General features: G+C 42.1%; 1 protein-coding gene across 2 annotated transcripts in view; it reads right to left on the reverse strand.

Moving 5' to 3' along the window:
• Window positions 1-2,475: 2,475 nt before the first annotated feature.
• ARL8B (ADP ribosylation factor like GTPase 8B) overlaps window positions 2,476-18,384 on the reverse strand; it is a 27,007-nt gene continuing 11,098 nt past the window's right edge. The window contains exons 2-8 of one of the 2 annotated variants that reach the window (XR_003094776.1): window positions 11,279-11,359; window positions 10,355-10,428; window positions 9,842-9,935; window positions 8,309-8,376; window positions 7,928-7,998; window positions 5,904-6,176; window positions 2,476-4,577 (exon numbers count right to left, since the gene is read on the reverse strand). Coding sequence is in view for 1 of the 2 variants with exons in the window: in XM_006026688.3 (XP_006026750.1) it covers window positions 4,528-4,577; window positions 7,928-7,998; window positions 8,309-8,376; window positions 9,842-9,935; window positions 10,355-10,428; window positions 11,279-11,359 (438 nt within the window). In the remaining variant the exon portion in view is untranslated. The remainder of the gene's footprint in view (window positions 4,578-5,903; window positions 6,177-7,927; window positions 7,999-8,308; window positions 8,377-9,841; window positions 9,936-10,354; window positions 10,429-11,278; window positions 11,360-18,384) is intronic. The other variant, XM_006026688.3, reaches the window with a different exon arrangement.

Here is an 18,384-nt window from a genome sequence, read left to right on the forward strand (position 1 = left end):
GTGGGCGATGGATCAGGTCGCCAAACTCCTCTGAATCTCACACAGGGTTTCTATTACCCTGCCGTGTATCCAGAGTCTCCACGAGATGGATGTGGAGTCCTCTTCTGCTTGGGTGGAAACTGCTCAAGCCTCTTATACGGCTAACAGGCCAATCGTTAGCCGACCCATGGGAATAATTTAGAACTAGCCAATAGCGGAGAACAAATTTGCATACGGGTGGCAGGAACTCTTTTGCACCGTGCATTTCTCTTGCAACTTGAGCAATGCACCCTGCAAAAGAAGCTGCAAAGAGGCAGGAAACTCATCCCTGCACCAGGGTTCTCCTCTGCAATAGGAAACTCTCCCGTGCAATGAAGTTGCAACCTGGTGGGGATAATTCTGGTGCCGAAACACACACAAAATCATGCCTTTGGGTCATGACACCACAGAGCCAAGTTCTCAGGGAGTGGCCTCATACCAGCACGACTCCTTAGGCCAGTCACGAGATGCACAGTTTACAACTGGTAATATTCAGTGATCAGTCACCTGGTCTCAAACCAAGATCAGACAAATATTAAAAATCAAAAACCCACACACCATTAGGACACTATGCAATAATGAAATGCCACCAAGAAAGAGGCATGACTGATGCCTCACTAATTAGTTGCAAGTTTCTACCTGAACGAAGGGGCTTCCCTGGCACCCTTCACCTCATTGAAAACGCTCTGTTTTCTTTAAAGGTTACTCTAGAAAGAAAAGGGCTACATTCCCCTCCCCCATGAAAAGTTCTCATGTTCATCACACACCAATTAGAAGCAGAAGCTAGAAGTAGACCATTTTTCATCGTCCAAGATAACCACTGACCAAGCCAGCACTTTACCATCAACAACATAACTGGGACATTTGAGTAAATTCATTTTAAAGAGCTTCCCCAAAATGCCATTTAACAGGAATACAAGTCAGAACAGAAAACAAGGAAGAGCGAGAATTGGGCAACCAAGACTGGGAAACAGATCATTTAATTGGCTTGTACCATACTTGGCAGTGTACTGTAAAAATAAGGACATTATGTTACCTCACAGAAACAAATGCAGCATCCCAGTGTCAGATTAATCCACATATATACATTATTCATGAAAAAAAGGTGTAGGCAAGTTACAGTACTGAAAACATTGTAGTGCGGGGGGGGGGGGGGGGGGGGGTGGAGGGGGGGGGGGGGGGGGGAAGAGAGAGAGACTTCAAGCAAAGACTAGTCTAAAATCTGCTTGTTTTGACCATCTATAATTGTTAAAATTAGACCAAGATAACCTACAGTCTGTGTATGCATATGGCATCCAAGTAACAGCATAAACTAACAGCTACTCATCTTACCTTAATAAAAATTAAGAGTTGGTGGAAGAGTATCTGGCTCAGTGAGTGTCCAGTATAAGAGTTCCATTAAATCCAACCCCGATTTCTAAGGAGTTGAGGAAACAGTTTTTCTTCCTGCTCCAGGGGGAGTTGTCGTCAGCTTTACAACAACCATGAACTACAAGGTGCTCTGATGCCAACAATCAAGCTGTCTTGCCTAACAGCCTGAACAAAGTGAAAGCATGTGTACGTACACATGCATGTACGTAGCTTTTGTTCTGCAGAGATCAGACCTATTTTTATTTAGGCATTTTAGTTAGCAAACTAGATCAAAGGCAAGATCAAGACCAACCATAAAAAAAGAAAAGCAACTGTTTGCTCATTCCCTGCCAACAATGATAGGGTGTTTTCAAAATAGATTGGTTAAAGAAGTTGCATCTCACTGTCAGCTACCCTCCCCAACTATTCATGTTCACAAGCAATGGATTTGTAAGTTTCCTTCGTGCCACCTACAGGAAGGTGTCTTAGGGTAGGTGCACATTGCACTGTTAACCCAGGTGACTGACACATGGCTGAGTAACCCAGACTAGAAGCCTGTCACCATCAGAGCAAAGCTCTACCCATGTCACAGCATCCTCACTGTTTCTGCATTTGTCTAAGAAGCTGGTAGGAATTAGATGGTTCTTGTGCATCAAAACGCTTAGATTCTTCCAGGGGAGAGTTGCACAGAAGAGAAGGGTCTGCCCTCCAAGAGGAACTTGAGGAAAGTTAGATACCTGAAGGTACCATATTTTAACTCTGCTCTTCTGCTATATAGTTTATAGCCACAGTAACCACAAGTTTGTTCACATATGCCACGAAACCACACAACTGAGGAATATGAGCAAGAGCAGCAACTCTTCAGGTAAGATCCAGGTTTAGTAGATGGATCATGTGCAGGCCAACTTCTGAAGTAACAAGTGTTAGTCGTGTTCAGTAGATGATAAAAAGCTGTCAGACTTCAGACTAGCTACTCCTTCTCCTGCTCACTCCACACTAGCGTATTTTAACTTCCTGCTTGGTTGTGAAAAATCAAAACAAGACAGCATGTGCCTATAACCCACAGGAACACACCAAGTCACACTGCAACTTGAGGAGTCAGTTAAGTGTCAATACAACCCTCAAAATGTTAAGTTTATTGAATAAAGCTGAAGAGCAATAAACCAACAATATGCATCCACCTAAATAAAAAAAAATTCACTTATTTACAAAGTTCAATAATTGTATAAGTTGTTCACATGCAGAGGTTAATGTGAAGGTTAACAGTTGGTAGTGTTTGGATGCCATAAATGCTAAAAGCAGTGAAGTAGATACACACCAAACACATCAAGTTCAGCTATTAGCCAGTTAACTCAGTGACCTGGTCCCCATGTAGACTCACACATTCTAATTCAGTTTCCTTATTTTAGGCACAAGCAAAGTTGCTAAATAAAAGTAACTGTAGTAGTTCATGGCAAACTACTCACTACAGCAGCAAGTTAATATACCCTTCTCTACAGCACCAACAAGAGTATGGGATTAATTGAAATCATGCCTCAGGACTAAAAGTGGACAAAAAAAGTTAAAATGCAAGCCTAGTTTGTAAATGGAGGCAACATGTAATGTCTGTGCAACAGTGCAGTAGTTTGTACAGAACAGTAAGGCCATGACAGTCTAAATTAAAAACTGGTTTGTCTTGTACACACACGCAGAGCGGACTCAAGTGTTTTCAACTAAAGTCTCTGAAAAAATACATTGCCTAAATCTACATTTAGGTGCTACTTTAAAGTTACACAGTGAAGAAACACAAGCAGGTGTACCATATATTTGTATATACTACACTGGACTACATTGACATTGTTGTATGAACAAACCAGTCTTAACAAGTCTGTCCCTTTAAACATATTGAAGTCAACGAGAAAGTAAAGCTACAAAAACATTACAATCTTTAGTTTATACATATTTCTTTATACGACAGAAGCTAAATCAAGAAACAGGATCAATTCATTGGCTCTCTTGTGCTTCAAGACACAGTGAAACATTTCATCTTGCCGCCTGCAGACTTTGCACTTGATTACATTGAGAAAAAAAAAAAAAAAAAACAGGCAGGCTTAGAGTTGTTTCCCAGCACCAGATGAAACTGTGCCCAGCTATTCCATGAGAAAGACACACACACACACTAGACAGTTACACAGATATTGTGCTGAAAGTCGACAGTATGGACTTGATTAAAAGAAAGACCCAAACCCGCTGTAATTTGAGTGTCATGCAGCAGCTCAGACTTCACATTCTGGTGTTTCAGACAGAGATAAACTTAAAGCATCCGGAGACAAGAAAAAAAAACAAAAAGAAAAAAACAACGTGCATTTGAGCAGTCTTACATTCCTAGCAAATGTGTTTAGTCTGCTGGAATACATAACCATTGACATCTTTTGACAAAGCAAATGCATTTCCCATTCCCTATGCAAGTTTTAAAACAAAATGAAAGAGAGATACAAATAATGATCTTGATACAAACTGTTTAACTATTTGGGTTTTCTAACTTATTGGAAAAAAGTGGTGTTTAAAATGACTGGATCATCTCACAGCTGTAGAAGACTAGTGATGCTGATCTAGTGCCTTGTGCTTTCCCCCCCCCCTTTGCAGACAGTTTCCAATTCTCAGGCTTACTATATATACACACACACCACATGCATTTGTGAGATAACAATAAGTTAATATCCCACATAAAGTCACGCCTTAAGGTTCTCCAACTACCACGTGTGGCGTTAGAATCTCAATGCTGTGCAGTGTCAGCATCCTCAAGCCACTAAACACTAGAAATAAAACATTCTATTAACATTTGCTGAAAAATCAAATATAAAAGCCTGGCCATGAAAAACCAGAACAGAAATGTACTATTTCTTCGATTCAAATATGGCAGAGATAATTTTAAAAAGGCTCCCCCCTGCTTCCCCCACTGTTTAGATGGCTGTAAAACAAACCTTTTTGCTGACTTTATCATGACAACTCTAGTTCATTCTGTGACAGAATAAAAATACAAGTCTTCAGCAGTGCACATGGGAAATGAACTGTGAAAAAGGCAATTTCTTGATACAGGACTATTGGGTAGTATTTCATCATGGAGGGAGTGGACAATTGAGATTATGGCCAACTGGTACAGGAGACTCCAGGAAGACTTCAACTTCTTCGAGATTTTGAATGCTGAATAAGCCACTGAAGTGTGATATCTAGAGAGAGCAAGAGAAAGAGAGACTGGTGAACGTCTTTTATTTCCACATTATAAAAACAGAATCTGCACTAAAAATTCACTTCCCTTGCCATTATTTTCTAGAACACGGTAAAAGAGTTCATTTTCTGAGACTCAGAACAGTTGGGGGCTGGATGCTGCTCCATCCAGAAGGAAAGGATATTGAGGGAAGGCAGCAGCTTCTTAGAGGAAAGGAAGTACAGTTTAGCAATTCTGGTTTGCCCATAGTCTGAAAACTAGATACAAGCAGTACACACTAGTCCCTTCATATTACAACAGTCCAGTCTGAGGGGAGACTGCACATAAGCAGAAGGGGAAAAAATGCTATTTGGGAAAGGAAACTGGATCCCCATGATATTTTATAGAAGTCAGTTGCCCAAAGCATTCCAGCCAAAGCAAGCTGGATGCATCTGGTTAAAAAAACCTGACCAAGTTCCACAAACTACTTATTTTCACAGTTGCTTCTTTGAAAAGAAAAAGACTCCGAGGAAATATTAACTAGGAGCTGTTACAGAGAATACCATTTGGCCTGGAGAGGGCTAGCACAAGTGGGTAAAAGAAACAAGACATGGCAAGTGTCCATTTCAGGCAGGTATTCTTGGTCATTATTCTTCTGTGCCATATCTTTAGGAAAATAAACTAGTCAGTCAGAGTAGGGGTTTTTCTATAGCCTGGTCAGCTGTGTTCTCATCAAGCAACGACAAATTGTGGAAACCCTGTAGAAGGATTAGCAGAGTACAGACCAGAGCTTTGAGGACCCCAAGATCCTAGAATTTCCAAAATCAGCCAAGTTTACCAGTACAAAAACTGGCTAACAAGTTTCTTTCCTCTTCTGAAGTTCTCTCACTAAGGTATTGCAAAACTAGGAGGTCTCTAACCTATTCTGAGGCCTGTGTCTGCCAGAAGCAAGAACATGAGTCTGGGAGTCAGAGGAGTCTCCTTTCCACTCCAAGTTCAGCCACAAACACCTTTGGTGGGCACCCTTCAAATCTCATCATTCAAGCACCGCTTTATGCTCACATGGACTGCCCTTCAGAGCCCTAGAAAGCGGAAAGCAGTAAGCCTAGTGAAACCCTTAAGAGGGTCTGTTGTCACCACCCTGAGTTAACTGTACAGCTGGATCAGGAGTAAAACTTTACTACAATATGCATGCATTAACAGCCAGAGAAGCAAAGCAGCCCACATTTTCCCTGCTACAACACCCTTTAGATAGGTTGTATGAATCCAAGTTTGGAAGGGCTGATCTTAGAAACCTGAAGATCAAAAAGAGTTACATTCACATGAATTAAATTGGTTGTTTTGGTACCTTTATAATATGAAACCAAGTTGCTCATTTGGTCACTATGTTCTGGTCAGGTCCTACCCAGATGGTGAAGCGAGATGTCATAGTAATTGCCACCAGGCAACATAGCTTCCCACATGCTGACAATGTAACAGTCTGTCCCTAGTCACAGCACTTGTCACGTGAAGTCATAAACGGCCTTATTCCTCAACTAACTGGCTGCCTAATAAACTCCAAGTGGGTGGAACATGGAGCCTTCTGTTCCTTGGAGAGCAGACTGCAAACAGCCTCCAATGTCTAGCATAGAATAAAAACACAGATCTAACTCATCAATGCAAACAAATACCATTTCAAAATGCAAGCAGAACAAGTTCCCATGTATTCTAGTATTTTCATCTTTGTAAAGTTGGAGGAAGCCTGAAGACCTGGATAGTTTGCTTTCTAAACTGATCTTTCATATGCAGGTGCTGGCTAGAATATTCTTAGACAAAAATACTGTTACCAGGGTCAGCTTCTGCAGGACAGGGGTCACTTACTGATATGTGATGTAGAAATACTGCATTATAATATGCAATCAATTGCTATTTTGTGGGTACTAATGCACTGTGGGGTAAGCCAGAATCTGTAAGAACCTGATTCACAAGTCTTTGGTGCCCCAGATGGCCTAATGTTGCAAGCCAGGGCTGGCAATTATTTCAGCTGGACGGCTGCCTAACGAGGCATGAAGGGCTTCCCCCCCACCCCCATTGACAGGTGCCCTGCCCCCTGGTCACCATCTTGTGACCAGACATCCTGCACCCTAACCTTGGCCACTGGGAGTCTCTCCCCTTGCCCAAGAAGGTGGGTATGGTGGGGCAGGGGGAAAGGGAATCAGCACTGCCTACCTGGCTCCCAGCATGCTACAAAAGGGCAGGAAAACAGCTGCCGCAGCCAACACCAACAGAAGTCTATACAGCGGTAGGGAGGGACACAGGACAGGACAGGGCCAAGCCTCATATCACTAGCTCTTAGTCTGCTCCACACCTGTCCAGCAGGAGTGCAGCCAAACCTGTGCTGGCTCCTGCTGCTTTCCTCTCACACGCCTGCCCGATGGGGCTGCACCAAGCGTACGCTGGCTCCTGCTGCTGCTCTCCCCTCTCGTCTGTCCCTGCTTGCCCATCAGGGCTTTGTAAGCAGCTGAGCTCCTTCACATTCCCCCCTCCATCCACACACTCCCCTGCCCAGCACAAGCAGGACCAGAGTGAGCTGCAGGCAGAGCCTACCCTGCTCCCTTCAATGCTGCAACTTCCCCTCCCTAACTGCTGTCTGGAGTGCTACAGCAGGGACAGGAGTTGCTGGAGGCTGGGGAGGTCCAGCAGCTCCCTGGGCAGTGGTAGTAGCAGAAGCCCTGCTCAGAAGCTGTGCCTGCAGGTAGGGGAGGTTGGGAGCACAGCACACTCTGTCCCAGGTAGAGTGCAGCAGGGGCCAGATAATTAATTGGTGTGTGCCCGTTTCCTGCCCATGGCCTTTATTTTGCCCACCCTTACTGTAAGCAGAGGGATCTCTGTTGCCCACTATGCAGAAGCAGCACCTAAAACTTGCTGTACAGGGGAAAAAAAACAAACAAAAAACAAAAACAACATTTCTATATTGTAGGCAGCAGACTGTGGGATCTACAGAGGTGCCCAAAACAGCAGTTTGAGAGTAGGACAGCAGGAGCTTGTTGGGTGGCTTGGAAGAAAATAGAACTGCCTCGATTTGCAGAAGCTATTCCGTGTAGCAACCCCTTACTTGGCAGGTCATAATGCCGATTCCATTAGCTCAGCTAGTTTATTTAACTAGAAGTCAGTATTTTTCAGAACTGCTCACCAGTCAAAATCATCACCTAGCATAAGAGTTATATTACTGCTTTTATAATGTGCATACTTAACCATGATTCTGAAACCCATTACCTATTTTCCAAACACCACTAAGAGGTTAGAGTGTCTGCTACTAATTTAAGAAGTCTTTTTCTGATCCAGTCTTTGACAGATCCCCATAATGACTGGCATTTCTAGGTTAATAGTTACCTATATTATCCTTTTCTTTGCAAGAAATTGAATAGCAGCAAATTTCTCTATCTTGAATTGCAGCCAGATTCCTGAAAAAAAAATTGAGAGAAAGAATGTGTAGGAACATTTCATTATTAGTATAAAATGTACTTTCCTATTCTATTCTACATTAGGCACTTATGCTAATGGAGGCTAACAATTTCCAAGACATTACTGCTTGATCTCTGTGCAAGCTTATTTGTTTCTCTATTGCTTTTCATATTACAAGCTGCAACTAGGAAGACACCATAGCAACAAGCTGAAATTTACAGGTTATTTTTATGGCTTAAGAAACAAAAACTTAATTTTGTGAACGAGCTCCTGGGTAAATCACTCTTAATCACATTTTCTAATACTTACATCTTTTCAATTAGCTGTTTTTCATCCAAGGCATTTGGAAGGTCCCTCTTGTTTCCAAGTACTAAAACCTGGAAACAGTAATAGATAGGTGATGGAGTCAACAAGCAAGATGCATACTGTACTACAAAACACAGACCCGCCTGTCACTTGCAAGGCACTGCATAGATGTTACTAAGTGAGGCAGGACTAAGGCATGCATGTCAAACTCAGTCCCCACAGACCAGATGAAGGGCATACAACCAGTCTGCAGGCTGGATTGGACCCATGCAGAGACACAAAACAGGGCCAGTCTGGTGCAAGCACCTGCATCAGCCCCATGTGCAGCTCATGACAGTCTAGGGCTTGTTTGTGGAACCAGCATGAGGCATAGGCTGCATAGAGCCCCATGGGCTGGCTCTGGTGTGTGGGGCCAGTCTATGGGCCCAACCCAGATCAGCACTGTAGCCAGTGGGCAGGGCACTGCACGCAGTATGCATCCCCAGACCAACCTCATGTGCCATGCATGTGCTGGTCCCAATGCAGGGCTCACACTACATGCAGGGCCAGCATGGGGCATGTACACAAGACTGACCCTGCATGGTGGCTCCAGTATGCATGGACACTTTGTGGGCCTGACCAAGACAAGCTCTAGAACCAGTGCACAGGGCCAGGCCAGCATAGGTGCCACCCACAGCACGCACCCCAGATTGACCCCACGCTGTATGCAGTGACCACGGCCCTGGGTCTAGTATACATACACTGCACGCAGAGCACAGGGTCAGCCAGAGATCCACAGGCCGGATCATAAGGCTCTGGGGGCCAGATCCTGCCTGCATCTTTGATATGCCTGGGCTAAGACATTCACACCTTCTCCCACCCACTGGAATTATGGCAGTAAAGCCTCCAAAACATTTAATCCCCAAAGCCACGCCAAGACTGAGAAGAAGTCAGAAGCATTTCCCCCAGAAGTTCCTCCAAGACCTTTGCCCAAGCCTCCAGAAGCTGCTATTAGGACAATCATCCAGTCTTACTTCACTTTGCTTTTCAAACCCACACTCTAGGATGTCTGTTTGCCTTACCCTTCAGTTTGATCAGAGAAGGGAGCCTTTTAATTGGTTGCCTATTTGGTCCCAGAGTAAACCCAGTAACCAAAGATCTGACAGCTGCCTATCTTTCCCATGATGTTTTGCATTACAATTAGCATACCAACTTTGTTTCGTGTGGCAGGACCATCTAGAAGCCCGAGTCAAAGCAGAGACCTATTGCGCAAGGCACTTCACGTGCACATGATCCCAACTCCCCCACTAGTCCTGAGGGGCTTGCTTGCATTAGCCATTGAATAAGAATGAAAAAATAGGAGAGAAGTCTAGCCTGAAGCAGAAGAGATGCATCAGAAAAATGCATTGGGGAAGTCATTACTGTCTGCATCATATCATTGCAAACCTCATCTTAAGCTGTCCAGTTAACCAAGTCTGACTGGAATCTACTAGGCCTTCACCCAAGTGCATGTGATGTGGAACATGCACCCTCAAAGCAGAACTATGCATTACTTACAGGGATTCCTTGTAATTGTGGTTTGTCTAGAAGATTATGCAGCTCATTTCGAGAGGCTTCTATCTTTTCACGATCTGCAGCATCTACCATGTACCTTTAAAAACAATTTTTTAAAAAAAGTAATCATTCAGTGACTCAGACAGGCCTACAGGCTATGTTCTGCAAGGTACCATTAAGCATGCTCATTTTATAGTCTCAGACTATTTTGTTAAAAAAAGGTGTAGTAGAAAGGGTACACATTCTTCTCAGTAAGCAGTCCCAGTATTTAAGAGTTGTAGACTCAGCTACATTTTTGTCTCAGCTATACACCTAGGGTCAGGCAGATCTCTATCTGTCAGAAAGGAACATGCAGCAACAAGGCCTCAATTTTCTCTACTCCCCTGATGAGAAGTAGAGACTAAAGTTGAGTTAACTGCTACCATGTTTTAAGATAGAGTTTACCCAGCTAAGTTTCTCAGCTTGCTTGGCAGTTTACAAACAAAGATCAAGCAGCCTAGGGAAGTCTCCACTCACACAATAGCATTGACTCCTCTGCAATATCTCTCCCACATGCTTCGGAACCGTGGCTGCCCTCCTATATCCCAGATCTTAAGAGAAAAAAAAAAAAAAAAAAAAAAAAGAGTTTAAACAAGCTATTTAGTCAGAGAAAGAAGTTTAACACATTACATCTCATGGGTATTAAAACAGGTGCACTGAGGCAATAGATAATATCTTGTCATTTTCTACTCATCCTAAGTTACCAATTTTTGTTAAAACTAAAGCTATTTCTACTGCATGGAAGAAGCTATTTCTAGTGACGGTCACCTCTTCATAAACCTCCTCTTAACTTAAAGAGAACAGGACAGGCTTGCAAACCCATGGTAGAACAGGAAATAGGCAGGCCAGTTCAAGTATTAAATTATGTGCAAGAATATCTGCTTCCAAGGTAACAATATTCGTTAAGAGTCTCCTGAACAATGCAGGCTGACATTAAGGCTGGTATGGATGACATTTTATAATGTTGTTCCACTGTAGGCTGGAATGGCAATTATGCTAACTAAATTAATGTTTTACATGCTAAATTAGGACAAGCCTGCTTTTTCTTTTTTTAACTAGCTGTACACATTTTCATACAGAGGGGCCCAAAAAAATTGAAGGGGAGAAGAGCATGCATTTCATTTCCATCCCCAGGCACCTGAATGAGTTAGAAAAGAAATGCATTTGTAATTTCTCTACAGCATTTGCAGCTCAGACAGCAGAGCCATAGAGGAATCAGTAGGTGGTAGGCAGCAAGGGAGGGAGAGCGAAGTGATGCAACCAAATGCAAGATCAAAGAAAAAGCTCAAGTAAAAGATCAACCTGGTTTTCTGAAGACTCAGTTTACAGGGCTCTGACTGACTAAACTGGATTACTCTTTTACAAGCTGTTTTGAAGAGTGTAGAAAGACTTTTAGCATACCTTTATTGTGACATTACCCTTGGTAACCTTCCTCATGTTGAAGCCCACCGTAGGGATCATATCTTCACTGAACTGGCCTGACTAGAGATTTAAAAAAAAAAAAAAAAAAGAGAAACAGACAGCGCACATTAGATCTAGCCACAAAGATAGACAAAATGTTTACAGTAGATAATCTTCAACATTGATTTTTACAATGTACAACTAGGAAAAAGCTTACTATTTGTCCTCAGAAGACACGATTTTAAGTGCACCAAGTACTGGGGTACATGCATAAATACAAGTCTCATCTTCCACTTCTAGCCATGATTTTATGCTGCTTCTTCAGATCTGTTCAGAAGTGCCTCATCCACTGAATACAAGTATTGTCTCGTCGGCAAGTATCCATGCATTTTTAAAGCACATGGAAGTAGTGCCTGGCTAGACAGAATAACTGAGTGGCTTAGCTATATGAAAGACATGCCAGTATTTCTTGTAATGGACCTGGGGCTTCTAGTTGTGCTGTATGGGAACTCACTGCACCATCCTGGGAGCTAGGTTCATCACTTCAAGACATTTCTTCAGCTGCGCAAGAGATGCCATTGGGCAATAAGTAAAAAGGCTCTCAACTCCAGTTTGAAAAAGAAAGGAGGTGTGGGGGGAAGAAGCAGGTATCTTTCAGCTTCCTTAGGTTACAGAACAGTAACTGGAAGAACCTGCACAGCCTTTAGCCTCATGGCAGGGAGGGAAAATTGCACAATTCCAAGTGTGTTCAGAAAAGCAGGATTAGGGTGTGTTTTGAGATGCAGAGATTAGGCGAGGGTGTATGTGTGTGCATACACATCTAAAAGCTTCACGGTTTGCCAAGTGTTATATCAGGGATCAGACAGGGACTTGCAAATTGTGCGTCTTAACACACCATTGCCTCTTTTAGCAAGGTGTATACAAATTTCCTACTGTTCCTTTAAAGCTTGGTGAGTAGTGAGAGGCAAGTAACTATTATAAAAATGCCAAATTGATCAATACCTATAGGTTCCAATATTACTTCAAGATAACTCATGAGTAACATGTACAGATTTCCCCCACTGCCCTCAACTTAGCTAAAAGTTACCTACAGAGGACAGCTTCCTAAACTCAGGCCTCTACCAGCAAGTGTCGTTTGTAGTGTTGGAATACAAGTCACTTGTCCCGTAGAACCAGGCCAGGACAAGGGATTCTTAGAACTTGCCTTCAGATAAGAAGGCATCCCATTATTTCAAACTAGCCAGTTTTCCCTGGTTGCCTCTGCCAAGAAGCAAGATGGCGTTCCTGGACCCATTAAGTAGCTAGATGCCTGCTTATACTTGTATGTAGCCACCAAGTTAGAGATGTAAATGTCTGCTGTGAAGCCTTGCCCCCGTCATTTTTTTATTTTATTTTTTTAAGTAGTTCTACTTTAGGGAAGTTATCAACCTGAAAAGTCAATGCATTTCTACTTTTCCAGGCAGAGATTTCCTTCTCTTTCACCAATTGTTCATCAGTAGTGGCCTTTTTCCAGGGCAACTTTAGACATCTTAACTTTCTTCAGGTCTCAAAGATCTGAGTGAGGTGCCCTCCTTTCATTATCCAATCTAAGCTGCTCCCAAAAAAGGACAGGATTTTCAAGTCCCCATTATGGAGGAAGCAAACATCAAAAGCCCGTGAGCCATTCCAAACGACTGAGAAACCTTGTTTTCATCAAGTGGTTGTTCAGCCCTTCATAAAGTCAAACACATTAGAAAGGCTTCTCCAGTGACTGCCAAACAAAGCACTAACTTTACCCGTTTCAAGTCGTTCAAGGCCACATTATTAACACCAGAGAAACCTCCAGTGCTTATCATCCCTACAAGAATGAAAGGTTTCTACTTGTTAGCACCATCTTCTCCCCACCCTTTTCTAGACAAGATAATGGATGGACCCCACCCCATCACTTCTAGCCCCCTCCCCCCCAAGTTTTCCATGTTAAGGGCTAAAGGAGAAATAACTGGTGTCCCTTTGTCCAGATAAGACTTCTCCTAAGAGGTATTCTTCCCTGCTTCCAAAGATCAAGCATCTCTAGCAAAGATTCATTTAACTCTAAAGGCTTCAAAGTGAAAGACATGCCCCGTTCATTCAAACCCCTTCATATGCTCCTCATGATTTATCCTAAGGAAATAAGCCTAAAGAATGTCCTAAACCACACCACACTTTGGTTAGTCTTATTGCTCTAATATTCCACCAGCCAAATGCATCATAAAAGCCTGTTCTGACAACAGAAACTTGCTGTACAAGATAAATGTGCATCAGTATCCTATTTAGCAAGATAGCTATTTGAAACTACTAGGTCTGCCTTTCAGAGAAGCACAAAAACTATACTGCTTGCTAGTGACTGCCACCAATATAGCATAGTATTCTTCAGCTTAAACACAGTGCCTTACCTTCTACCTGTAAATAAAGCTTCTCATTCACATCTGAAAGGTACAACTATGCTCCCATTTATCTTGGGTAAATTTCAGAGCCAAATCCTTATCAAGCCTTTGTTTCCATTCGACTCTTTTGGAAGTCTGCCATAACGCATATTACCCCTTTTGTCCCAACTAACTGATGTATAAGTGACCACTCCTCCTTTCAAACTCCAAAGAAAGCAAGCCAGTCCCACCTGCTTGTTCAGCATCAAGTGACTCCAGAACGCAAACGTATTTAGGAGCACTTTGTGGCCATATAGGTTGCTGCATGTTTGTTGAATAGGGTTGAAAGGCTCCACTAAAATATTCCAAAATAAATCTTTAAAACTACACCAAAAATATGAGGTCTACTCAAGTCTACAGGCAGTTTGTATCTACAGCTCAGATGCAGTCTCTCATATCCTACATCTAACTATTGATGCTTCTAGTTTAAATTGACCTCAGTGGAATCAAAGGGCATTTGTACACATTTGCTCTTGGTTGCTCTTTTAAAAAAGTGCCTGGCGCTGCAGCACATACAACTGTGTAAGTGGCAAAACATGCATCAGTGCTAAGAAAGTGGCAGCGGTGCGCTCCTGAACTAAAACAGTGGAGGTGTTTCACTTCAAAACACACCGCCACCATTTTCTGCACAGACGCGCATTTTGCCACTTATACAACTGCACGCAAAACGGCACAGTGTGCATCAGCTAACATGCGGAACAGACTCAATTAATCAAGTCTGCACTGACCCGCTGGATCTCCAGTGTCGTGGGATGAAAACGTACATGTATAAACGCCAAAGCTTGTATACTCCAGCAGTAGTGACAGCTATGCGAAATGGGCAATCACGGTTTGGTCCAAATTTGGTGAAGCCGATATTTGAACTCTAAAATCCGATTTGCAGCCCACCCATCCCATCCTTGCTGGAGAAGAGAATCCCAATATATTTCCTCCAAGGCCAAGAGCCTTAGCCATTTCCTACACATATCCTTCCAACTAAATCTGAAGGTACAACTCCACCCAACACCCATGCAGTTTACCTCATCCTCTACCCTCCCTAGACTCCAACAGTCTCTCACAACTGCTCCAAGCCTTTGGTTTGCTATGCGTTACTTAAGCATTTGAGGCACTATTAGGACAGAATAATCGTGACTTTCCAAGATGCTTTCAGACGTTCACTGAACCAGCTGGTTTCAACCAGCAAGCTGGACCCTATGTTAATAAGTATCATCTGTACGTGCCTTCAGACTTTAGGCAGTTTGGGATAGTAACTGCTGCACTCCTAAAAATCTGTTGGCATAAACCAGTGACAGGCAATTCCCAGCCAGTAGAGAACTTATCTCCAAATAAACTATTTTGGGAACACTGTACGGCACTCACCATTTCATCTCTGATCTAAACAAAATCTAGAGTAAATATCAGAGGCATGTTGATAGCAGAACTTAAGACTCATTACAAGCTACAATATAAAGATGACTCTCCGCTAACCCAAGTTTCAGCATTTCATGATTTTGCCTTGTAGGCTACCTCTTTATTTCTGAAGAAACTATGAACCATGTCCAATTTAAAAAAAAAAACAACAAACAAACCAGCCACTCCTCTGCCCCAACCCAAGTTTTAGGGTAATCTGTAGTACACTGTTTGACCATTAGGGTTATATAGACAGACTTCATCTTCAAACTGCCCAATCTTTCTACAACGCAGAATAGAGGAAAATTAGTTAATTCCATAGAAGAGATTTAGGTTTTAATAACTAAGTAAAACTGACCTTGCTGTTAAAGTGACTATTTCATTCCTTGCAGCTGCAAGGTGCAACATCCATAGCCTGATAATACTCCTCCTTAAAGAAGGTTCACATTAAAACTACCACCTACTCCAAAAGGCTACCTAGAAGCTGGTGCTCAGATACTCGAGCTACAATTGATTAATTAGATTATCCAGTATAAGGCAATGGTACCATTTCAAAGACAGCTATCCTGCTAGCCACAAGGCAGTTTCTATATACTTCTAGCAACAAAAATATGACGAATATTTTCTTGAACCCTTTTTTTTAAGTCTGGTTTGTGTAAACTCACTTACGTAGCAGCAGAACTATTATCAAGCTTATTCACCATTCTCCTAGGTGCAGTACAATACCTGCTGCAGCCATTACAAGTTCCCATGAATACACCTTTCTGTTACCGAATGCGCCGAGGAGTTCCAGAAGGTTGCTCCAGGCCATCGTAGGATTCCAACTTCAACAGGACCTTCAGAAAAGTTCCTGCTTTTTACCAAAATGCTTCCCCCTTTAAACAAGCCTTTTTACTGGAAGAACAAAACTCAGCTTGGTTTGTAGGACTACAAGCTTTGAAAGCTGCTCTATTGGTAACCTTTAAGATATCATCTAATAAAAAAGTCTGCTTCCCTGGCTCTAGAAATGCCTCCCTGAATCCTGCAAACAAGTCTCATAAAAGTGTGTTGCATTCCAAAAAGGATAGGAAAAAACAAGGAAAGCTAGACTGGATAAAAATGACTTTAAAAATGTAATTTAAAAAAAATTTGGATTTTTTTTTCAATTTAAAATTTTTTTTTAAATATATGTTTTGATTTTTTTAAAATGTAAAAAAACCCTATATATACTATGACATGAATATATTAATTTAACCTTCTTAGAAAAAAAAGTTTAATAAATAGGTCACAACAGGCCATGGACTATATTAGGGGCCCAATCTTATGGGGTTCCCAGAGGCTCTTCTGTAGATTAGTAAAGTTTAAAGAAAACCACTCTACCCAATGGGACCCAGTGCTCAGTCTGGAAGATCCCATTAAGCAGCTCTGTGATGCTTAGTTTCAGCTCTCAAACTGAGAATTTGCATCTCCAGAGATCACTTCCTTGTTAACAGCAGTGTATGGAGATGAGAGATGAACAGACTTGATTACCTACCCCTCAGCCCTCATCTCTCTGCAAGTCCATGTACGCAGTCAAGCCCTTACCTCCCTCTACAAATGCAAAGTTTCAAGAAGTTAAATGAAGAAAGGCTATCAAACAACAAGAATGCACTTTTTGTAGAAAACAATGATTAAATCAAGGCTTCCTGACCAGCGATTTAAAATTGATTTGATTTAAATCAAATCCACCCTAAGGGAAGCTTCACATGTCTAGTTCAGGAAAATGACATACCACCCTGAAGAGTTAAGGGACTTTCTTTCCTTCTTATGAGGAATGTTTTGTTTTGGTTTTTTTTTTTTTTTATGACTCTCGTAAATCACTTGTCAGTTTCATCCGTAGCCCCCATTATTCCCATTTTACAGTAAAGGTTCAGTTATTGCAGCCAAGGTCACAAAGCAAATCCAGGACACTGCTTTAAAAAAAAAAAAAAAAAATTCCAGCTTGGCCAGAGCCAATATCCTGCTTTGTTCCTTAGCTGTCATAACTTGAAAAGCTAAAATACCAAGTATTTTCATGCCTTTCTTCCACTAACTCAAGCCACCCCCACCATACACAACACAGCTCTCTATTTACACAAGGACTAGAACTCAGTGTTGCTGACTACCTGGCTGGTCAGCCAGACAACAGGCTCAGATACTAGGGAAACTAAAGAAAGAAAATTTTAAAGGATAGCACTGCTTCAAATTCCAAACTTCTACAAAGCAGAAGCCAACTCGTTACCAAGCCAAGGTGTCCGACACTGTACTGACTCAGCTACTGAACAAGTCCTCCTGCATCTTTACTACAGTGCTAGATAAAGAAAGCAGTGACCTTAAATTACAAGTTAGTTTGTTTCTATAGAGTATAGGTGCAGTGCATTTATAAGCTCATATCTGCCTCCCATGGTGTACTTACAATAGTATTCAAGCTGGAGGTATGGACATGCATGCAGTGTGATCATGGCTTCTTTAGGCAGCACCTGATTTCCCCCAGTACATCAGCTTTACATTCTAGCAATTGTGCATGTCATTATATGACCTCATTTATGCAGACAGTGGTTACCAACACTTCTGGAGATCCACACACTATGGTTCTGGAAGGCAAGTTGCTGAAACCTTTGCATAAAGGAAAGTTTTCCTTCCAATTTAATGCTTGGATACTCTCCTCCACCTTCCCATACTTTGGAGAGCATAGGGAAAATTAGGATTAAGAAACATTCAGCTACTGAGTTTTTTTAGAGCAATAACATTTAAGCCACTTCTGGAGTTTTCACTCTATGCCCACAAAAAAAAAATACAAATCAAAACAAAACAAAAAAAACCACACACTAAACCCAGAGTGCTTTCTACCTTGTTTGGTAGAGCCAAGTCTGAGAAAATGAGGATTTATATCCGTGCATACAGTTTCATCCCGTCAGATCTTTAAGCACTAAGTCTCCATATCTTACCACACTTCAGAAGAATTAGGAAGTGTGAAAATGACCTTGCCATGGAAGGAGTTCCAGTGAGCCACTTGACAGGATGTTTTCAGAAACTAGTTGCAGGTCAGAGGCAAAGGAACCCATTTAGCCATGTTCTCTGTAGCAGACAAGGTCTCTCATAAGCTTAGGTTAATTCCTGCACCATTTTAATAGCTCTCATGCCCCAAGACTCAATTAGCAGTCAAAACCTGGTTATTCTGATTTGTTCAGTTATATTCTTCAAAGCATGCAAATGCTTTTATGAAGGCTACAGCAGAAGTGTCTCACCTCCCCCATACCTTTTTTAATGGGAGGGAAA

Source organism: Alligator sinensis, unplaced genomic scaffold (assembly GCF_000455745.1).
Source record: "Alligator sinensis unplaced genomic scaffold, ASM45574v1 scaffold984_1, whole genome shotgun sequence".
Classification (NCBI taxonomy): Eukaryota; Metazoa; Chordata; order Crocodylia; family Alligatoridae; genus Alligator; species Alligator sinensis.